Source organism: Galleria mellonella, unplaced genomic scaffold (genome assembly GCF_026898425.1).
Source record: "Galleria mellonella isolate WM207_F2 unplaced genomic scaffold, CSIRO_AGI_GalMel_v1 utg21, whole genome shotgun sequence".
Lineage (NCBI taxonomy): Eukaryota > Metazoa > Arthropoda > Insecta > Lepidoptera > Pyralidae > Galleria > Galleria mellonella.
The window spans coordinates 1,991,242-2,017,101 of NW_026442037.1; the positions used below are offsets into that span (position 1 = coordinate 1,991,242).

A 25,860-nucleotide genomic window follows, 5' to 3' on the forward strand; every position below is an offset into this window, starting at 1 on the left:
ATGCGATAAAATTGTGTAGCCGCTGGGTCGCGCAAGCACGCGGCGTATATGCTAGAAGCACATCGTACAACCAAATACTACAAGTACGTATGCAAATAAATCGAAAGCGCCACAGCCGTACCAATAAAATACGTTCACTAAACACGGCTGACTCTTTTTAAATTACTCTTAAAAGGTGATATTTTAATCCTATATATCCTTTTGTGTGTGTATATCATAATATATATATTTGAAAATTTGGAATTGGTTTTGATAATTCTTGTTGCTTCCATGTTGGTTTCATATTAATTTTGACATGATTCATATAGCTGCTTTTTGGGGAAGTTTAATTTAATTAAATTAAATTATGTATTATTATAACGATTGCCGTGTGGTTCCGACATAGGCATAGGCTACGTAAGAGGCGTGTAAGGGAATTCAATGGTCGAGGCATAGGCAGCAACATCCTTAAAACATCATCAAAGTTTAACTGCGGTTGCCAACCCGCCTGCCAAACGTGGCCTCCTCCCAATAGAGGGAGGCTTATGTTCAGCAGTGGATAGTTTAAGGCTGATATAATGATGTTGATGATGATCATGATTGATTTAAAATATGAAATATAACGAATGAATATCTTATTTAAATTTTATAAACCAGATTAAATATTTGGAATGCTCACAAATACAGTAAGTATCTACGATAAGAGAACGAAATAGGAGCTACATAAAAAGAAGTTTTATTTTGTAAATATTTCTTATATTAAATTTATTAATATTCGTAACATTGTCTTGATATTGTAATACGAGCATTGGTGTAAACGTCGAGGGAATAAAAAAAATATAAAAAAAAAATTAAAGTTGAGTCGTAAAAGAGTTGTTGGTGTTCTTCGTTAAGAGACGACATAAATGAGAATAATTTCATGCTAAATTTTTATTATATTTCTTATAATTAAGCCTCTAATTTATAATAATAATTAATATATAATAAAATATCTGTTATCGTAAACTCCGTTTAATTAAAGAAGAAAAAATTATCTTACAATTGTTATTGTTATATTTCTTTTCTTTGTATTGTTATATTGTCATAATTTTTTTCATATTAATCACTCTCTCTCGTTTATTTGATGATTGTTAGTTAGTTTATTGTGGAAACTTCACTGACATATGTTATGGCTGTATTTATTATTTATGTGTTTTAAGTATTGTGTATTATGAAAGTAAAATAAATTAAAAATAAATAATAAAATTATATTTATAATTGTTTAAGTTCGCAAAACAAGCGTCCATTCCGAAAACGAATGTACATTTTTTGCTAACGATAGTGAAAGTGCGCAGTCGTATTGGTCGTTTCGACTTTACGCAGCCTTTACTTGTGCTTTCGGTTAAACGAAGACTGTGCGCATCTCGCGACCGTTTCCGAGGTATAAAAGAAGGTAACAGTGTTTTGCGGCGAACCATTGCTTTGAAGTTTCGGCCGGCCACGTTGTACGAACAGGTACGGTGCGGTCACCCCAAGTACTTTGTCATAATCACATTTCAATCGGCACAACTGTGATTGCAATAGTGTAATCCATTGAACTTAATGTGACAAAGTACTTAGACCACTGTACATAGTGCGAGTGTTAGTGCTGTGAGTGATGTGCCGTGATACGAACTGATCGGTTTGTTTTTTTTTTTGACAGAAAGTGCCACGGGCTGTTCCTGTTTCGAGATGCGGTGGTTTGCTCTGGTAAATGTTTGAGGATATTAATTTATTATAAGTACAACTTAAATAATGCAATTGGAGACTAGCTGTGATTGTCCCATTTGGGATTAACCAACCTTGTCAGTACTTTAAAGACATTAAATATGTTATATTTTTTTTATTAGTAAATCACATTTAGTTTCCATATTAGTATATTTAACGAAAATCTTTAAAAGTCAAAGTAATAAATTGAATTAGAATTGTATTATTTAATTATTTATAAGGTATTGTTAAAATTTTACGTCTGTTTGCATCTAAGTGCATTTGTACTGCGAGTTCGTTTCCAAAGCTTTTATAAAAAGGATTGGTTTATTTTAGTGAGTTGCTGGGAACTTTAAATAGTTTTGAGTCTGCATCTCCAATCATATATATTTTATTAACATTTTAGTATGTACATTAAATTTAAATTCACATAATTTTTTGTTAACTACATAGATAATATGAGTACATATTTAAATTGATTCTTGCGTCACTTCAAAGTTTTAATTTCTATAAAGTTGTGTTTCTATAGTGGCTGTGAATTTAAACCAAATACAGAGTAATTAAGACACATTTTACATTACAAACAAACAAACATACGAAAAAACAAATCCTCCCTCTTCATAATATTAGTTCAGACGTGTACAAAACAACATTGTTAGTTTTAAATGTACCGAAAGGACTTGTTAGCCCAGAGACAATGCCAAATCAGACTTTATATAATTAAAGATTTTTTAAAAGATTAATGAAATGATAAACCCGATTTCGCTAGGAATTAATCACGATAGTTTCCAGAGGAGACCGCGCGGAGGTCGATCTGACAGAGTATACTAGTAACAATGAGACCTCATTATAAATAATCCACTGCTCTAATATTTATGTTCAAAACTTGTTCTCTTGAAGTTCGTCCATCCATAGCATTGGCTGACGCATTAATGCTTTTTGTTATACGCATATATTTTAAGTATGAGAAGTGATTCGACTCAGACTGAATTTAATTTTTGATTTGACGATCGCATGACATTTTAATCAGTACCGTTCAAGGATACGAATTTGCATTTAAATGACTATTTGCATAGATTTATACAATGATCATCGAGCATGAAAAAATAACAAAATTTTTATTAAACCAACAAGGGTGTCAAAAAAGTGTTTGGTATAAACGGCGGATTTAATGCTATATTATCTCTTAGCATTAGGAGGAACAATTGCAGGAACATTCTGGCAACGTTTGGTAAACAGAAATGTAATTTCTTTCTACCATCGTACGGCTCGCCATCGACAGGGAGTTCATCCTTATATCCTACAGCCAAAATGGTCACGTATAGTGCAGTTTCAGCGATACTTTCTCCCACGAACACCCAGGTTATGCAATGAGCTAATATATTTATGCTGAGACTACGGGGTTGGGCATGGGGTTCTTCTAAAGGGAGGTAAAGAGGTTTCTTCAGGGTCGGCAACGCGCGTGTAATACCTCTGGTATTGAAGGTGTTCATAGGCTACGGTAACCGCTTACCAACAGGTGGGCCATATGCTTGTATGCCATCTTAGTGGTATAAAAACATTATGTGGTGAAAAATTGAAGATTGTATATTTATCACAATAGCTTCAGAATTGGAGGCGAGATACGAAATAGACGAATTGAGAACCTTTCCTATTAACCAGGATTTATGGACAGCTATAATGGCGGATACTTATGCACACAATATTTTATTAATTGGCATAATTAACAATTAAAATATGGCCATGGAATATGTCATACGCAGGAAATATCACTATTACACGATTAGATATCTGTAACGAGTTTTAAAAACTAAATTTTAAAGGTTTTTTTAGTTAAATATTACAAGGCTACGATGTCCGGTCGAGTTTTATAGTTGACTATACATATATATATACTAGCTGACTCGGCAAACGTTGTTTTACCATATACATTATTTTTAGAACTATACATGGAAATTTATCCTACTACAATTATTATATTGGATTGCCATCTTGCAACCCTATTGCGGAATATAAAAATCGCGATTAAAAAACAGGAGTTGATCGTAAAACGGTGAAAATTTGAGGTTGTATGTATTTTTCAATGCTAAATCATAATAAAATAAAAATGGAAAAATTTGTCAAAAAAAATTTTTTTGGGGAAAATAGATGAAAGATTGAAAAATAGATGTTGGCCGATTCTCAGACCTACCCAATATGCACACAAAATTTCATAAAAATAAAGGTAAAGCCGTTTCGGAGGAGTTTGGTAACAAACACCGTGACACGAGAATTTTATATATAAGATATAATAAAATTTTATACAAAGAGTGGGTTCCCTTAATGGTCGTGTTTAACGGTTAACTTTCGTTTTAGTTTTTTGACTACGAAATCCTAAAAAATAACTATTAAACGTTCTTAATTAACATGTGTTATGAGTATCAATTAAAATCGAGGCGTACGACCATGACACTGTCATTTCAATGATATGTACTTATATATTATCCAGTATCAAGAAGTGATTTATATTTTAACACTGATACATATGATTAAAGGGCCAAAAATGGTAGACCAATGCAATGACAAGGTAGACTGGTCTCTGAACTTGGACATGCATATAACAGTGTATAATTATACACTAAATATTCCAAATAACTTTGAATATTAACAAAATTTAAATACTATATGATATTTTTTTATGCAAATTAGAATAGCAAATAAGCTGATTGCCCACCTGATGGAAAGTGGTTATCGTCGCCTATAGACATGAGCAATAACATGGACATAACAGAGTATACTATTTTGCTATGGTACCTCCCATGCGTTGTCATTCCTAACTCAGGTGTTATTCCTCTGTACCCTGTAAATTCACTGCCAAATCCCACCCTTCAAACCGAAATACAACCATGCAAACACAACTGCTTCACGGTAGAAACACGAATGGGACAGAGATGCCCAAGCCGTTCACTTTTGTTCAAAGTCTACCTCTGGTAGACTGGTAATAGTAATGGAGCTTCTACTACGGATATTAAACAACTGATGAACATTCTTTGTTTTCTTACATTAATATACATTTTACAACGCAGAACAAAGTAAACTGATATCTGAGGGCCTACCATGAAGTATTTTCAGAAATTTCGGGGACGAACGAAACAGAAATTTAATGTTAAAATTACATAATACATGCTGTTTAAAATTATTAAAAATGTTAAAATATCGTTCCTTTGGACTATTAGAATAGGATTTATGATGAACGAAATATTAAGCTCCATTTACTGGGTCGATTTTGATACGAACAAAAATACGAAATTGAGTCCGAAATTTCGGAATATCATTTCATGGTGGACCACCTGTTTGCTTTGGTCTGGGTTGTAAAATATTTATTTATGAGTATATACTCATGAATACAAATGTTTGTATTGTGTGAGAATCGAACCTGCGACCAGTGGAATATAAACCGTGTATTAAACCACAATAAGTACTAGAAGGAACGTCGTATGGTTGTCCAGTGGCATGTCCATGGCAGAGTTGTTTTACTGCATCAGATCTAGAGTAGGCACATTTGTAACGGGACAAAAGTTAGCCATGGGGGTCAAGGACGAGCCCTGATTACAAATGACTAACATGGTTGAAAACGAACGATGATTGTTACAGATATACGTTAGTAGGGTTCCGCACGTGGAAATTTGCGTTTTCTTATGTTCGAAAAATAAAATAATTATTTTACGTTAATTTTTTTTTGCAAAAAGTGTCAACTTTCGTTTTAATAAAATAAATCTATGGGATCTAGAACAATCGTAGTTAGTATACATATTTAAATATTACGTAACATTTTAATTTTTTTTATTTTTCATTGATTTCAAAAATAAAGATTACCCCCATAACTCTGTTAGTTATAAACGAATTTGGGAATTTATATTTCTATTTATATTTATATATATATATATATATATATATATATATATATATATATATATATATATATATATATATATATATATTATTGTAGAAAGGTTATATTTACAGATTGGTCCCATGGAATCTTTATAAATTTTAGTTCAGTAAGTCGGTAGTTCAGTTTTTCAATCAAAATAACTGGGTTTTTCATAACTGAAGTCGGTTTTTTTGTGAAACTAAATCTTTAATTTGTTATTTTATTTATTCATTATTATTTAAAAATGATTATACAGTTATAACGTTGATTTTTGCATCATTATCATCATGGTAGCCATTAACTGTCCACTGCTAAACATAGTCCTTCTCCAATTGGTGGGCTTTATTAGTAGTTGCCACACTTGGCAACCGCAGTCAGACTTAGGTGGTGTTTTAAGAGGGACGCTGCTGCCTATACCTTGATCATTAATTTCCTTTAGTCGCCTTTTACTACATTCACGGGAAAGTTACTTTGTACAAAAGTCGATTGCTTGGGTACCTCTGTCCCATTCGTGTTTCTACCGTGAATCAGTTGTGTTTGCATGGCTGTGTTTCAGTTTGAAGTGTGGGATATGGCGTGAATTTACAGGGTACATAGAAATAACACCCGAGTCCTCTGGAATGGCAACGCATGGGAGGTATCATGGACGAAACAGTATACTCTGTTATGTCCATGATACTGCTCATGTCTATAGGCGACCACAGTTAGTCCATCAGATGGGCCGTCAGCTTGTTTGCCATTCTAAGTTGTATAAAAAAAAGGAAGGGTGGCCCTTCTATGCTGGGACCATACGGCGAAGATTTATGCATACATTCCGGGAATTCAATATATATAAAAAATGTCCTTAACCGTATATAGAAAAAAGAACTAGTTCCTTCAATCAAATAAATCATTGGGCATCATCATCATTATAAACTTACATCATCATTACTGAGTGCATTTATAATTTATCGTAGGAGGGCACGGTACAACTTACATTGCATGTATTACGCTGTACATAAATCATTTGATATCGTTATCATAAAATCATTTCATTGATTAATGAGTACTTTTATAATTTATTTTAAGTCGGCATTCGTAAGTAGGGTTTACTTCCGATTAGAAAAGAATAATTAAAATCGATTCAGAAATGGTGAAGGTATAGTGTAAAATACACAAAAATTAAATAACAGGTCAATTGAGAACTTCCATTTGAATAGAGGTTGCCACCTCTTAGTTAAATAGTGTCAATAAAAAATCATTAAAATCGATGAAATATTAAGTAACATACAAAAATAGCCCATAACCTTTTTTTATTTTTGAAGGCTAGTTTAAAGGTAGTATATATATATATATATATATATATATATATATATATATATATATATACTACCTTTGTTATCTTTATTTTACACAAAAGTAAAATTTTTCTATAATAATAAAATAATAATATAACTGGGTTTTTTAATATTTTGATTTTAGAAGTAGCAAAACCAAAGAAATAACCCCCTTTCAGATGGCATATCAAGATGAAACATACATTAGACCTTAAATGAAAAACTATAGTTTCTATAGATATATATATATATATATATATATATATATATATATATATATATATATATATATATATATATATATACACACAAATATGTTGGAATCTATTAGTCTTTAGATACTCTTTATTGCGTCCTCAATAAGATTACAGTAGTAAACTTATTATAAATACAAACAATTACAAGAAAATGTTACACTAAGAAATCAACGGGCGATCTTGTTAAGACACTTCATATATTTTTTTCTTAAATATCTCCCATGTAACTACAAACCTTGTCTGGTTACAATTTTATTATATTAGTATGAAGTGTATTATAACATTAATTAGTTGCCTTGTATTAGTGTAGTCTATGGAGACGGGGCACTAGTGACTTGTAAGGTTCTTCAAAACCTACTGTGGGCACCCGTCTTTTACATAATTGGTCTAACATATCTAATTGTACCTCAGTTGTCACTTTATACTACCTTTTGTAAACAGAAAATAAACCATTAAATCATTCATACAAGTAAGTGAAGGCCATCATCATACTGCCCTTATCTCAATTATTATTTGGGGTAGGCGTAATAAGTTTTTCTTTTCCGTTCTTCTCGTATCCATATTACAAAATGATTTGGCTTATAGTTTTACGACTGGCCGCCTTGCTGACGTCAACCCTCTTTGGGAATGCATTTGTTGGTGGTTTCCGAAGCAAAGGATTAAGGAAAAAGGGAGGGTATATGTTTTTTTTTTGATGGGTGAAAATGGTATGGTAACCCCGCCTGCGCTAACGGGATACGCTGGCGGAGCACCAGTGAAGGGTGATCGATGAGAATGAAAACAGGTCTTTAATAATTGTTAGCCCATCATGATGAATTCCTTAGAAATTAACCATGATAGTTTTCAGGGGGAACCGCGAGGAGGTCGACCTGGTAGGGTATATTGCTAGCAAAGGGATTCTCAGTCTCCATTACTAACAATCCCTTTCCCCCCTATTACAAAAAGATTTGGCTTATAGTTTTACGATCGATCGCCTGCTTGCTTATCAAAATTCAAATTCAAAATTCAAAAATCATTTATTCATGTAGGACATTTTAGCCGCTTATGAACGTCAAATTTTTACATTATAATTTTATTTTTTTCCCTACCGTCCAGTTCGGTATATAGATCCAATTGAGAAGAACTGGCAAGAAACTCAATTGAATTAATTTTTTTTTTAAAGCCAGTTTATTTACAATGTATATTTATATAGGTGTCTATGTCTAACATTAAATGAAAATTCAGTGCATGAACAACTATTGCCATGCACACTCGTCATTCAAGTAATCGTTTAGTGAGTAATAGGCTTTGCTCTCCTTTGCTATCCTCTTTTGGATCGCATTTGTTGCAAAAAAACAATGAGAAAGAAATAAAGCAAGTTAAGATATTGTATAATAATAACAGTAAAGAAAGTGTATTATATAAGGTTTGTTTATAATACTGTACTAGTACATATGTTAGGTATATATATATGTATATATATAATTATGTTGACTTATGCAAATTGAGGCAAATCCGGTCAAACGCATAACATGGTATCGACAATGTTCGCATTATATAATTCCGGTAACCAATTCTATAGGAAATAATTATAAATGTAATAATTGCACTAATCAATAATTCTATCAAATGTAACGTAACGTTGACTGTATATATATATATATATATATATATACACACACACACTGATAATTAGTTGTCAATCAATCGATTAAAAAAAATGTACCAGACACTGCAGACAGACAGTTTGCTTGGGCATCTCTGTACCATTCGTGTTATTACCGTGAAGCAGTTGTGTTTGCATGGCTGTGTTTCGGTTTGAAGGGTGGGATATGGCGTGAATTTACAGGGTACAGAGTTCTACACCTGAGTTCTCAGGAATGGCAACGCATGGGGGGTATTAGGGGCGAAACAGTATACTCTGTTATGTCCATGCTCATATGTATAGGCGACGGTTACCACTTTCTATCAGGTGGGCCGTCAGCTTGTTTGCCATTCTAAGTCGAATAAAAAAAAATGGGATAGAGGTACCCAAGCAATCGACTAAATGTTATTATGTTATGTTCAGCAGTGGGCAGTTAAAGGCTAATACGATGATGATGTAAATAAAATACATCTAAAGAACGTTATCTACTTTGTAGTCGGTTAAATATAATGTATAATAACAAGCAAAAAATCTCCATAGTAAAGACGAGAGTTGGTTAAAAATAATAGCATTTATAACGAGCAAATGTCACCATAATAAAGATATGGCTCATGGTAACCGCATTCCGTTACTCATCCGTGGATCCAATGTGTTATTACATAATAGACCTTAACATGTAGTATGTAGGTGTTATATTACATAATGAATCCGAGAACATTATGGCCGCAGAGTGCTCATAAGATTTGTGGACCGTAAACCTATTTAAATAATGAGATATAATGTTTATAGACATGTGTTGACGAAGTAAGAGCACAATATATCACTTTGTTTTGTTTCTAAAAAGGACTTATAAAAAAATCGTATACCAAATCGACTGGCCAGCGTAATGTTTGTAGACTAAACTCTCCTTGCATGGGAAGAGAACTGCGCTCAACGATGGGCTGTTAATATGTTTTTTTTATACCACAAAGGTGGCAAACATACAGCCTGTCTGATGGTAAACGGTCACTGTAGCCAATGGACGACTACAACACTACGGGTGTCACGTGCGCATTGCCAACCCTGAAGAAATCTTAACATACCCTTTTTGAAGAACCTCATACTGTACATGGGTGTGAGGATGAATTCTCTGTCGATTCTGTTCATATGATTACGACATTAGAACAAATATTCAGGTAGAACTGATATACTAGTAAATCTAATAATAAAAGATACGTTGTCGCACTGGCGGTTCGCGTTCAATTCGCGTCCTATTAAATCAGGGCTTGCAAGCAACAAATATCACAGGGAGAGCTTACGACTTGCTTATAGTTGCCAGATGCGAATTTTCATTTGTACCCAAACGTTAAATATTTTTTCTCCACATCGATATGGTTCTCAGATTTTGTGCCCTTTTCACAAAGTTGTATTGTAGTTCACTACGTTTTGCAAGTCATGTGCCGCAAAATGAACGGTAAAAAAGGTAATTTCTTTTGTTTGTACTTTTTTCTCTCCATCTCTTTCCATCATGTATCTTCATTCTTTAATTTTACTATAATTACGTACCATATCGTACATATACTTGTACAGAGTTTACAAGTAGATAAAGTTTTGTTTGAGAAATCAGTCCAGGGTACAATAGGACTGATATACCTGAAAAAGGTAAAAGCCCTTAAAATAATATAAAAAAAAAGTATTACAAATATTAATAAAAAGAAGTCCTAATTTCTTCAAACCTATTTCATTTTTCTCTAAAAATTTTTCCAACAATTTCATTTCTCCAAAATTACGGAAAAAGTTTTTTTTTTACCCAAAATTACGAAAAAGGTATCCAATCTAGGAACACTGAACTCACTTACCTACGTGTACGTAGTAGTAATAATAAATAGCTAACTAAAATCATGTTACAGACCGACAAATATTTTTTTTTGCGAAACTAAATCTAAAATTGGGTACATAAGTAAAAGTTATTTTTTATTCAACTTATGCAACATAATTAAAAACACCTATTAAGCTGTTTATTGACCTCAACGTCTAGATTTATGCATTTTAAAAAGACTATTACCTCATTTTGAATAACACATGACGTGTTATTGACGAAAAATAAAACAACGTAAGGGATCAGCATAGGCGTATTTGTGGGGAGTCTAACGGGCGTGCCCAACTCAGAATTGTCTAGTGCCCACTGCAGGATACGGTAGATACATGGATATTTCTTTTATGGGGTTAGGCTCATAGAAAATAATCTCTAATACGCAAATGCGATTTTTTTTTATACAACTTAGAATGGCAAACAAGCTGACGGCCTACCTGATGGAAAGTGGTAACCGTCGCCTATAGACATGAGCAGTACCATGGACATAACAGAGTATACTGTTTCGCCCATGATACCCCCCATACATTGCCATTCCTGAGAACTCAGGTGTTATTCCTCTGTACCCAGTAAATTCACGCCATATCCCACCCTTCAATCCGAAACACAGCCATGCAAACACAACTGCTTCACGGTTGAAGCACGATTGGGACAGAGGTACCAAGCAATCGACTTTTGTACAAAGTCTCCCTCAAATCTATAAGGGAAACGAAACGTTCATTGTCTGACAACGATTTCTTTGTAAAAATATGGTTCAAGGATGTAGGATTTCATTCAAGCGTGAAGACGTTGGGAGTGGGAGTGGAGTGGAGGGAGTGGGGGAGGGGGAGTGATAAATAAAAATAATAATATATTACAAAAAAAAGTTAAGTAAGTTGTTAAGTTAGTAAAGTTTTTTTTTATTGCAAATGTATTTAGAGAAGCCAGTTTATTTTTAAACTGATCTGTGTCGTTTGGGTTTGCTTATATAAATAATAATATGTAAGCAGAATTATGGCTGCCATTAAATCGATCTTTCATAGATTGCTTCCTATAGTAATTGCATTATTTTTAATTTCTTTGTATACTGCACAAAAAGACGACTTGAATAGAGATGACAATTTATTTTAATTCGAATAAAGACATATTGCATTGTGCATTATCAATAGTCATCACATTTGCACATAAATGATGCATCAAACTGTCACAATGACGGCAAATGATTCAGCGTTGCAAAATTGATTGTCGGTTAATTACAAATGACATAACATTTACGTAGACAGGTACGACTTTGTCGTATTGATATTAAAAAGCCTGTTTTGCTGTTTATTTTTCTATAGCTTTTTTTAACCGTCTCTAAAAATACAGGCGGCATTTACTAGTATCTTGTTTTTAACCGGCTTCAAAAAAGAAGGAAAGTGCTCAATTCGGTTATATTTTTTTTATGTCTGTTACCTTACAATTCTGTCATTTATAAATTGATTTGGAAAAATCTTTTTTTTATTTAAAAGAATTCAGATTGGTACCGTTGTAATTTTATCAAAAGCGGTTTATTAGTTTAGATTTTAAATACAAAAAACTAGTTTAAATAAGTGAACAGAACATACATTATATTTAAAAAAAAAAACCCTAATCGTACTGTTACCTATTAATAAACGTAAAACATTGTAAAGGGATTTGAATGTTTTATTTTTTTATCATATTTAAAAGATTGTAGGAATTTGAATGAAATTTGCGAAGGATTTTTTTTTATAATGGCAGATTACATACCATTATAAAATATGAGCGACTTTTGTCCTAATTCATGTGAGCACCGCTGCGGGATATAGTTATATTATGTAAACACTAAATATATTATATCGAAGTAATTCATTCTCACCAAACGAAGTTTTAGACTCAACAAAAAATTTGAACATCTCTGTAAATTATTGATGCCCATTAATTCTTCTCTTTTCGCGTCTAGGGAAGGTAGATAAAGTTTTGTTTGAGAAATCAGTTCAGGGTACAATAGGACTGATATACCCGAAGAAGGTAAAAGCCCTTAAAAAATTAAAAAAAAAACTTTTTTACTTAAAACAATATCACGTGATGTTCCCATTGTCTAGGATTAAAAGTAATTATAAATCTTAGCATAGACAATTGTTTGCGAAATCTTTGGAATGTCTCGATAGCATCGAGAACGAGGAAGTGCATTGTGGTGCCTATCTGTAGGCGCACACCCCGCCGGACTGGCTCCCAACACTTTCTCTCCGATAGGGTTGTCGCACAATCTAAAAAGTTGTAACAAGTATATTTTGTTGTTAACAGTTTTTTATAATATTATTTATTAATTATGAAAATAGCTGGCTTGATTTACGTATTGTGAGAATACGCGACTATTAAAAAAATAAAAAAATAAAATAAATTGGTATTGAAAAGTAATTATTGAATATTAATTTTATAACATTATTTAAAATACTTGTATTTCGTACTACTGTTTTTATATATTTCTCTATTTTATTATTAATTAGCTTTTTGCTGCTTTTGCCTAGATTTTAGAAGTAGGAAAACAAGAAAATAGATCACTCTACATAGAGTATTAAGAGTTTCGCCAGGTTTTAAGTCAGACCTTTAGGATGATAACTGTGAAAATCGCGTCTAATTTGGTGCAGTAGTTTTTGAGTGATACCGGAACAAACATACAGACAGACAGATAGACAAAATTTTTAAAATTACTGTTTTGGCTTGTATTGCTTTTATTAAGACTACTCATATTAATTTTCCTTAAATGTTTCTCATATAGAGACGTCATCTAGCTATAATTTTATTATATTAGAAAGAACACACACACACACATACACACACTATTTATAAAAAATAAAAATAATTAGGTATAAGTGGGTACTTCTAAAAACGTAAATACACAAGACACTACTGTCCTTCCATTAGCCTTTAATGTTTCTGCTTAGCATGTTGCTCTGTGTTTAAAATTTTTAGAAGTTAGATCTATTTGTTCTAATTTTTACAAATACACAAAAAAACAATAACAACAAACATTTATTTCATAATAAAGCTTTAATAATAAAGGTTTAATTAATAAATTATAAATTAAAAAATAAAATATCAACCCTACAATGATCGCCAACTATCTCGAAATAGCCAGTTATTCACTTTCATCTCGTAGTCACCTCATTTGGTACGTAATGCACATCACACTAGTGCGATCATGACGTGATCGAGTATTACGTGCCACTATGCAATAGGTACACAAAATGCATACTGATAACTAACCTAAAAAAAAAAATTAAAAAAAAGTAAAAAATACGATACCTGACGTATCTATATCTTTTGGTATTATATGTGCTTAGATAGAGCATCGAGCCTCAGAAACGGGTCAACTTTTTGTCATTTTACCAAATTAGCTGACTCATTTTTTTTTATCAGTATTCTATATGCTTACGCATAAAATATGATTATTTATTGTGTACTATATTATATATATGTACATGTATATTATGTATGTGTATGTTATATTACTATTTATTACGTGTTTTTTTATTAATGAAATGAGTGTTTACGCATTAAAAAGATGCAGAAATTATGAGATAAAATAAATACAAAAGTTATAAAGGAATGACTCGTAATCATTTATAATGCAAAAATGCATTTTTTGGAGACTATCTGTATAATTTAAGTACATGCCATTGCCACAAAAAACCGAATATTTTCCAACTTATTTCTCGATTTGCCCAATGGTTGACTAGCAAAGAACACTATCCGGTATTAATTCCGCCAAATGTACATAGAATTTCACTGTATATTAAAGTTTAAATAAATAAAAAAAAATATGCGTAGTGTTGTACAACTATTTAAAACTGCAAAAAATATCGATATCGGGAAGTTTTATAAAGAACAAACATACTTTATAAATTAAAATTTTCAATCAATGAACTGGTTGCACAGATTTCATACAAACATTTTATGTTATATGCTAATTCGACTTGCTTTGGTCCGGCTGTTATTCAATGCGTATAATACAAAACAATGTCTCCGCTAACCAACCCAAAAAAAAAATTAAACTAAAAAACAAGTAAGTATATAAAATAATTCAAAATACAAAAACAAATCAAAACCTACATACATACATATCTGTCACGCCTGTCTCCCATTAGGGTAGGCAGAAACAATGGAAATCAAAACCTCTAGTAGAAAAATAAAAAATAAGAGTATTTAATATACGTCTGTTGTCATTTTTGTCTTTAACACAAAATTATGTTAATGAATTACGTGTCCGCCAGAACAAAATCATAAAAAGCATATTAAGTATACAATTAAAAGATAAAATGACAATAGACAATATAAAAGAAAAAAAAAAACAAATTTGGAAGATGTAATAAAAACTGTAATTGTTTCATATCGAAACTAGGCAGCATGGTCTCCGACCTTAGTCTGTTCCACAACGGAACAAACGTAGTTAAAAAAAACTGTAAAAGAACTCAAGTGAAGATAGACGGGACTATCATGATGAGACAAGGCAATCGGGCAAACCTCACTTTTGTAATATTATTTTAAACAGATGTGTGTTGTTGATTTTAGAATACACACACATACTTTCTCTTATACATATTTAGATATAAAACTATTGCTATTTCCATCCGGTATCATAAGATAATGTTTGTCCGCATATAATTTGATTTATTACGTAAATAATATTTGATAATAAGTAGGCATTATTTTTTTTTATGTTTATTTATTTTTATTATTTCAGCCATTAACTCTCCACTGCTGGACATAAGCCTTCTCTTAAGGAGAGTTTTGCCAGTAGTTGCCACGTTTGGCAGGCTTGGCGGGTTGAGAACCGCAGTTAGGCTTTTAGAGATATTTTAAGACGGACGCTGCTGCCCATCCCTCGCCCTCCCTTAGTCGCCTCTTATGACACCCATGTGAAAAGAAGGGGTAGCCCGTTCTATGCCAGCGATTTTTATTTTGTTATTTATTTATGCAGGCGTTAAATTTAAATATTGTAGTTTTTTTTGTGCAAATTTGTAGACTTTTCAAAGTTTTATAGCCTAAAGGATAAACAAGCTGAAAAACTTTAAAAATACATGAATCAATGGGTAAAATTGTCGAAGTTCTCGAGAGGCAATTTTGTCCAAACAAATGCTGTGTAGAACGACCGCAACTAGATGGGGCGACGACCTCAAATGTATTGCAATAAGTCAATGGATGCAACTGGCTTATGACAGTTTATTACTACAGTCTGTGAAACAGGTTTATTTGTACAATGCTTTTCAAAAGTTATAAGTAAAGACTGAATGAAAAATACCGGTCAGATGCGAGTTGAACTCACACGTCGAGGGTTCTGTACGTAAATATAAATAAATATATATATCTTTATTGCATTTCTCATACGAAACAGACACCTAATAATTTATTACTATTGTCCTTTCAATTAGTAGTTCTGTATTTATTTAAATATGGCTAGAAACCAAACCACAAAATAAAGTTTAATTTAAATATTGTAATTGTTTGCTTTAAAAACTTTGGATATAGGATGGGGAAGGGGGGGGGGGGGGGAGGATGGAATTTCACATATTTTTAATCATGATTAAAAAAAATTATAGTATAAAAACAATATATCAAAATTCGTTTTAAAATGTTATTGATATGATTGGACCCATTTGGACTAATAAGTAAATTTTAAATGAAAATATATTCCAAGGATAATTAATGTATTTTTTCAATTATTTCATTGCAATATGTGACACTATTTCAAATTTATAAAATAGAATTATAGTTCCTGAGATATAATGCTGTGATGGACAGTCGGAAGGGACGGATGGACGGACAAAGTTGCACCGTAAGAATTCGTTTGTAGCTTTTTGCTACGTAATTATTAAAAAGATGAATTTAGCACCGTATTCGACCTTCAGTCTCACTGCCCATCAGGGATTGAGGTTAATACCGAGATCCCTCATTTATTTACTTATTTATTCATGATTTATTGCTAAATACATATTTAAAAAATCATTAACAATAATAATATCCGTTTGCCTTAATAGTTCTTTATTTCGTAAACTGTTTGCAATTTTATGAAGCAAGGGTTATAAGCTATTTTTAGATTTCTAATAATTCATATAGATAATGTAATATCGTCATAGTCGTAGAATACTGACGGATCTGACAAAGATTACATATAAAGATCCGTCAGTATTCTACGACTATGACTATATGTAAGATATACAAATCCACTTGCTTTTCGGAATATCTGAATTGTAAACTTCTGTATCTTCGAAACTCTCATAATTTGAGGGCCCATCATGAAATGTTTTCCGAAATTTAGGAGCCAGATGAAACAGAAATTTGATGTTAAAATTACATAATACATGCCGTTTGGAAATATTAAAAATGTTAAAATATTGTTCCTTTTGACTTTTATGATAGGATGTATGACGAACGAAATGTTAAACTCCATTTATTGGTCCGATTTTGGTATAAACAATAACACGAAATTGAGTCCGAAATTTCGGAATTTCATTTCATGGTAGACAAGCTGAATCTTTGTTCAAATAACTTCCTTTCACTTCTTACACCATTTAACAAATCTGGCTTTATGTCAGACTCTTTTACTATTCAAGTTTCACGACTCTGGAATACACTGCCTGAAGGTATACCAGAACTTCCAAATAAATTCATGTTTTGTATCTTATTTTATTTTGGTCAATAAGTTATTTAAATAAATAAATACAAGATGTCACTTGCAATTTTATCTGAACGTGTGGAATGTGATTCTTAACCGAGTGAATAATTAGTAAGAAGTAGTGAGCCATTCTTTATGACACTCTATGGGGGAGGCCTATGTTCAACAGTGAACAGATAACCAGAGGGAGACTTTGTACAAAAGTCGATGGCTTGGGTACCTCTGTCCCATTCGTGTTTCTACCGTGAAGCAGGAGGTCTACCATGAAATGAAATTCCGAATTTTCGGACTCAATTTCGTGTTTTTTGTTCATACCAAAATCGGCCCAGTAAATGGAGCTTAACATTTCGCTAGTCATAAATCTTACCATAAAAGTCCACAGGAATGATATTTTAACATTTTAAACATCTTTAAACAGTATGTATTATGTAATTTTAACATCAAATTTGTATTTCGTTCGGGCCCGAAATTTCGGAAAACATTTCATGGTAGGCCCTCAGTTGTGTTTGTATTGCTGTGTTTCGGTTTGAATGGTGGGATATGGCGCGAATTTACTGGGTACGGAGGAATAACACCTGAGTCCTCAGGAATGGCAATGCATGGGGGGTATCATGGGCGAAACAGTATACTCTGTTATGTCCATGGTACTGCTCATGTCTATAGGCGACCACAGTTACCACTTTCCATCAGGTGGGCCGTCAGCTTGTTTGCCATTCTAAGTTGTATAAAAAAAAACTGCTATGGTGATAATGATGGTCATGTATTTTTACTGCAATTCAAATCAACACAGCCGTGTCTATCTTTTCATCAAACGACGGGAATACGTCGCCACTGAACCCTTTATAAAAAATATTTTTTCTAATCCTAAAATATTTAGTTTACTCCCGTACATAGGTTTAATATGAATATTGATTAAAATACTGATTGTTGCGAAACAGAATCTAGTAAACTTAATAAAAATACTAGTTTTATTAAAATACTAGCGACCCGCCCCGGCTTCGCGCGGGTACACATTACATCACGTCACATTAGAGACCTCTAAATTTATCAGTGTTTCTCAACAATATTATGCATACAAAATGTCCTCTTGAATCACTTTACCTATTAAAAAAAACCGCTTCAAAATTCGTTGCGTATTTTTAAAGATTTAAGCATACATACGGACGGACAGACAGCGACAGCGACTTTGTTTTATACTATGTAGTGAAGTTAAAATGAATAAAACTCTTTTAAAAATTCTTTAATTTTTGTACTGTACTACTGTTAGACTTCAGCATTCATATCTAGTAATTCTTTTTCTCTTTATATTATATTATTATTATAGTTTTTTTTTATACAACTTAGAATGGAAAACAAGTTGACGGCCCACCTGATGGAAAGTGGTAACCGTCGCCTATAGACATGAGCAGTACCATGGACATAACAGAGTAATACTATTTCGCCCATGATACCTCCCATGCGTTGCCATTCCTGAGGACTCGGGTGTTATTCCTCTGTACCCAGTAAATTCACGCCATATCCCACCCTTCAAACCGAAACACAGCCATGCAAACGCAACTGCTTTACGGTTGAAACACGAATGGGACAGAGGTACGCAACAATCGACTTTTGTACAGTCTCCCTCTGGTAAAATATAGTCATTTATTCGTTTGTTTATATGTTCATTATTATTGAGTTCATTATCTTCTATTGAGTGACTCTACAGTAGTATATTATTTATGTTAAGAACACCGTAATTAGTTTGTATAGTTACCACGCCACGGTTACATGGGAGCATGCATATCGGCCGGCGGGCGGTGCCTGCGAACTGTGACGCAACTGGGTCTCTGCACCCGCGAGAAAATGGCCGTTGTGCAATAATGATCGCACTGTGAGATAATACCATGGTAGTCTTAGATTTAATAGCCCCATATACAGGTTGATATATAAATTATTTGCAGCTTTTAAAGGCGTGATCTATCAGCGATACTGAAGATTTTCTTCCATGAAACATTGGTTGGAAAATAAAAAAAATGTATGAGCTAAATAAACTATGTATAATAGAGCATATAACTGTCAAGAAAAACAGATTTTTTGGAATAAGTAGTAATTTGTAATTTCCTTTTTTTTATACAACTTAGAATGGCAAACAAGCTGACGGTCCACCTGATGGAAAGTGGTAACCGTCGCCTATAGACATGAGCAGTACCATGGACATAACAGAGTAAACTCGCCCATGATACCCCCCATACGTTGCCATTCCTGAGGACTCAGGTGTTATTCCTCTGTACCCAGTAAATTCACGCCATTCCTTAATAGAATGTTAATTTTAAATGGATGCTAGTGATTACGATTTCATTCTGTACGTGTATTATATCTCTATTAATAGAAAAAAATATTATTATTAACAGACGGTAATATAACGCAATATCTATATATTGGTACAATAACCGATACTGTAAATATCGGTATTCCAATATATAATATTGAAATGAAGAACCTGGTCGAAATGAATGTAGACATCTGACTGATATGAGCGAAATATGTGACGACCATTTTTTCACTATTATTATCCAGAGGGGCCTAATTTATAGATATTGAGATGGTACAAATATTACACGTGTCAAATTATTACATAAAAAAATATAACTTTTAAAGCGACTTCAAGTTCTCGATTCATCTGTATTTTTGAGGGTTATAGACGATATTTTCTTTTTGCAGTATTTACTTCCTAAATATTCTTTTTCACATAAATTTAGTTATTTTTAGGTAAATTGCTTTACTATCTATATATATAATTATCTATTATATCTATTCAGTAAAAAATATTTTTTTATAGCTAATTAATAGTTTGCTTAAAAATCTACCATATAAATTATAAGAACCAATCAACGTAGGTATGATAGGTATAACATAGTTTAAAAATTGAAAACATTTTTTAACTATATCTTATGCCATAGAAACTTAGCAATAGCATAAATAATTATCATTAACGATCAATAAAGCCGTATATTACAGTGGCAAATGTTTCACAATATTGTTAGAACGATAGAAAATTATTAGAAGATACGTTACATTACCTAATTACATCTAGAGAGTAACCGAGTGAGTTAGTGTGATCACGCAACCGGCCAATAAGCCATGATTTATGTATATTTCTTTTGTAACAGCACTTCGTTCGTACATCGGGATATGATGATTTAATAACGATACCCAAGTATTTTGTGGATCATAATTAGTGCAATATCATGATTCTGAATATTGTTATTAAGTGCTATCAGATTTCACAAGATCTGTAGACTTATCATACTTGATTCCTTTCTTTTTATACATTATATTTATTGAAAAAATAATAAATAATAAATTTATACACATAATCAGTGTTTTTAATTACTAGGTTACAAGTAAACTTATAAGCAGGAGGAGAAGGGATTTTTATTTATTTATTTAACTCTTTATTGCACCATAAATAAAAATATACAATGACAAGTGAATAATTCAAATGAAATACAGTAACATAAATACAGATTGAAATATACACATAAAGGTACAAAAGGCGGTCTTATTGCTAGGGCAATCTCTTACATACTTTTTAGTGACCCATTGCTAGCAATACACCCTATCAGGTCGACTTCCACGCAGGAGAACACCATTGGAAACTATTGTGGTTAATTCTAGTGGAATTCATCAAGATGGGCTAACTGACCTGCTTTCGCATAAATAATAGCATTTTTGTGTGCTGCTATTTTTAAAGATTATGATATTTTATTTTTTACCTTATCGATTGCATGTGATTTTCAACTAAAACTTATCAAAATTTCTCTCATTTCCAGATATTAATATGCACGGTGCTTTCGACTACGTGCGCTGAACCGGAGCCGAAGAAATACAAACCTGATATAAAAGAAAAGGACAAAGAGGTAGATTCAAGTCTAACAGAAGAAGAGCGACAGTTTTTAAGAGAAGTTGAAGCAAAATTTGGTGTTAAGCAGGATGTATTGAACGAGACCAAAAAGAGTAATGAAGGAACAACAGATGAACAAATAGAAGATAAATCGCAAGTTTCAAATGTGAAACCCCCATTTCCAGCTGTAATTGCTATAGAAATTGTTAATGACACGGATACAGACACACAATCAAAAGGAAAAAGAACTATTGATGCTAATCTTGGTTATGGTTACAAAACTAATAATGGATACTCATATACGTATTTAGGTAAATCAGGCCAAGAAAAAGGGAAATTTATGATCTATCCATATTCTCAAGAAGATATTCCACCTCCAAATACAAATCAATATAGATCGCAAAATTCACAATCGTCAACAAATGTTGAAGTCCAGCCATCTCGCGCTTTTGAATTGATCGAGCAACAATCTTATCAGCAAGGAAAACCATCATCAGAATCGAGAACTAATTATGATACAATCAAAGGGTTAGTTTCGCCTCCTCCAGCATATTCCGCTCCTGACCCCGTACAAACATCAACTCCAACTACACTCTATACTACTTATAATGGTCAAGGATTTTCAGATTTAAGTGGAAAATTTCCAGTTGTAATGCCTAATTATTTTGTAGATTCATCTCAGTTGCTGAAAAATCCTCAATTTCAAAACGCTGGTCTTACTCAAGATCATTTACGTGCACATGGTGCTCCAGTAGAACAAAGGGTAGTTCCGGTTTTAGTTTTAAGAATCCCAAGCTCCTATCTTAAAAATCCCACTGCGGAATTATATCCTAATTTGCCTCAAAATTATCCCCTATCACAGTATTTAAATCATGTTAATTTGCAAGAGATAGTAAATAATTACTTTAAAAAAATTGGATATTCCTTTGCACCACAAATAACAACATATCAAAATTCGCTTGTTCCTGAATCTGTACCAACGCCAGTCTCAACACCTGCGACTAATTACGAACCACAACATTATGCATCTCCTTATGTCCAACCATCATACACTCAAGCAGATACTTCTGGAGTGCAATACTCAGCAGTTAAACCAGTAATGGCTAGATATCCTCAGACATATACGCGTCCTCATTATTATATTCCTCCATCTCAATTTTCATATCAACAACCTGCTCATTCCGCTTACCAACAAACTGCTAATGCTGCTTATCAACAACATACTCAAACTACTTATCAACAAGTTGCTCAACCCATTTACCAACAACCTGCACAACAGTATGAATATAGTTATCAGTTTACTCCAAAATCTACAATTCAGCCACAAACTTATTATGTACAACCTCAATATCAACAAGCTGAACAACAAATAGTTTCACATGAGGTACAACAAGAGAACGTCGCTGTTAATCAGGAAGCGAATGCTCACAACTCAGTTAGTCAAGTAGCATACGGACTTCCTCAACAAGAAACAGTTCTAGAAACTCCTGTGACTCCTGGTGTTGAATATGGTACTCCAGAAATAGCTCAACCGGCGGCTCAATATGAAGCTACTCACTCGGTTTCTCAAGAATATGGAGTTCCAAAAGAGGAAAGCATAGAGTATACTGCTAAACATGCAGGATCTCCAGATATTGGCCCTACTAAAGTAACGATTCCTGTGTACAGTGCTCCTCAACATACAATAACCCAGCAGTACGTTTCACCGCAACAAGTTGATCAAAAGGATGTAGTTTCTGTATATCAGCCATCACAATCAGGACATATTCCTCGTCACAATTTTAATTTGCATGCAGAGGCCGGCGTAGCAGATGCTCAAAGTTATATATATAAAAAACAAGTTACGGCCGATAATGCTGACAATTTAGTATTAACAGAAAACTACCCTAGCAAAGATCATACAATCGCTACTGTTTTACCATTTAGTTACAAGCACGGTAAGAAATCTCACACTAAAGGAGTTCAGACTGTAAGCTATGTAACACCAATGCCATTTTCATCTAAGTTTCAGTCACAGTACAAAGTAATGGTACCACAAATGATATTTAAGAACGCAGCGCCCGAAAAAGTGACTTATGTAAATTCACAATCTCTCTCTTACAACCAGAACAGTAGTCAGGAACAAAATCCTGAAGCAGAATACACACTGCCTGCCCACTACGTTCCTCCAGTTGGTAAACAAAGACCTCCATATTACCCTAGAAATTATCATTCCCATCCTAAACGTATGACAAAATCAGAGCATAGACCAGAAAACCCATCAAGAAAGCACGTTGAAGGAAAGAAACTAGTTTAGTTGCATCTTGACATCTCATAGGCATTAACTGAAACGTTATTTTTAAATATAATTCTATGTGGTCATAATACAAAAATTGTGGGCTAACCTTTTTATGTACAGTAAAATTTTAATACTGGCCACATTTCGTTCATTGTTAGTTGGTAAGAAATTGTAAATATAGTGTAAAAATTGTAATAGGTTTTAAAATGACAATGAATGTAATTTAACAGTAGATAAGTAATTAGATATATCAAAACTGAAATTTGTTTGTACAAGAATAATATAACGATATGTAGAAACTGGTAGAAAATATCTCTATTAAGATATTTACTCATCGCTTTTATACAATATACGTATTGAGTAAGTGGGATATAAAAATGACAATAATGTTTAAGGTAAACAAATATGAATAAAAAGGCCGACGGCACACCGATTCCTCTGATGTTGCGGGTGCTCATGGGAGACGGTAGTCACTTACCATTTACAACTTGGTTATAAAAAAAAAATATAGCATTGATATTTGAGAAAGTAGAAGAACTAAAAAGAAAAGAAAAGACAGATGAATGGAATGTCTGAAAGATGATAGCGACAAAAAGTGAGTAAAACAATGAGAAAGCGGCTAATAGAGAGAGAATTAATCTGATTTGAACAAAAAAAAAACAAAACATTAATATGCCGACTTAAGTGATAGGATAAGAATAGGAAGATGTCATTTGGTTTATATTAAACGATTTATATAATTACTGTTACATTATTAAAAACAGACGAGTGTGTTACATGACAATAAGAGGAATGAACACTTAGCTTGCTAAAATTAAGTGCCCTAAAAGGCTCTACTATTTATTTCATATGTCTATTAAAAGATTGTTTTTTTTTTCAAATTTGGCATACGAATAGCCCATGGCATACATTATACCTTTTGTTTCTAAATCAGTTTTATAGTTTTAAAAAAACATCGGAATGCTTCTGTTAAAGGCATTCCAATTGCAGAAATCAATGTTACTTCAGATGTATAAAGAAATTGCCTGCATTTTCATAGACCGCTTGTTGTTATTATCTTAAATTTTTTTTTACATACACACGCGTATGATCTGAGAAACAATTTACAATTATACGAAACCGTGCTGGTTTTTTGTTACGTTTTGAATTTATTAAAATTGTTACTATTTATTCCTATTGACGGTTGAAATCCGTTTGGCTGTTTTGAAAGTGCAATATTTGTAATTAGGCATTAAAATGTAAAAATTAAATAAACATTATTACTAGTTGTTTGATTTTATTGCCTTATTGTCGTACCTTTTATCCTAAATTTATTCTTTGATATTTTATTTTAATATTAAATTCACTTAGCTCTATAATTGTTAGTAACGTTTCTTGGCCTCTTGGCTAATGTTAAAGTGTAGTTATATTTTTTCTTTATTGGGCATTACAAGATTGAGTAATAATACTATTGATTAAAACTATTATTAGTCTGATTCAATATAAATGAAATAAAAAGCCTTTTATTTATTGCAGCATAAATAACATTTTGTAGTTTAAATATTTTACATTCGTTTTATATAATTCGATTTGAAATAATGCTCATTTTATTTTTACTATATCTATTATTATATTCTTTATAGACACTATCATATCAACCTTTAACTGTCCACTGCAATATAAGCTTCCCCCTTCAGGGGTTTTGCCAATAGTTGCCACGCTTGGTAGGCGGATTGGCAACCGCAGTTAGGCTTTAGATATGTTTTAAGAGGGACGCTGCTGCCTATCGCTTGGCCTCCTTTAGTTGCCTTTACGACACCCAAGGGAAAGGATGGAGTGGCCTATTCTATGCCGGGACTACATGGCTAGATACTATATTATACATAAATTTCAATAAATATTTATTTTAAAGAATATAAAATTATACTCAATTTTAATCTCAGTATGCAACTAATATAGGTAACAATATAAATATTATAGATAGATAGATAGATAGATACTCTTTATTGTTTCCTCCAAAAGATTACAATAGTAAACTTATTATAAATATAAACAATTACAAGAAATTATCACAATGAGAAAACAATGGGCGACCTTATCGCTAAGAGCGATTTCTTCCAGACAACCTTTGGATGGAGAGGAGTAATTATAAACAATTTGGTGGGAGGCACGATGAAAAATTTTGTTAGTTCCAAATATGGGAGATGTGATACATGTGATAATATATGTGATTAATGTAACTTAACGAAAATGTAAACAAACAAATAACTGACGTAATCATCAGACAGTCTGATGAATTCCAATATTAGTACCAATCAATAATCGATTATTTGATTGAACGTTTCGATATTTGAGTAACTTTTTTAGAGAGTATTTCTGTAATAATTTCAACAAAA

The 25,860-nt window shown here is 32.5% G+C and overlaps 1 protein-coding gene across 1 annotated transcript; it reads left to right on the forward strand.

Moving 5' to 3' along the window:
• Positions 1-1,436: 1,436 nt before the first annotated feature.
• LOC113509320 (uncharacterized) lies at positions 1,437-24,753 on the forward strand. Its single transcript, XM_031911074.2, has 3 exons — positions 1,437-1,473; positions 1,661-1,707; positions 21,137-24,753. The coding sequence occupies exons 2-3, from the start codon at positions 1,690-1,692 to the stop codon at positions 23,501-23,503; spliced, it is 2,385 nt and encodes a 794-aa protein (XP_031766934.2). The 5' UTR covers positions 1,437-1,473; positions 1,661-1,689; the 3' UTR covers positions 23,504-24,753.
• The last annotated feature ends 1,107 nt before the right edge of the window (positions 24,754-25,860 follow it).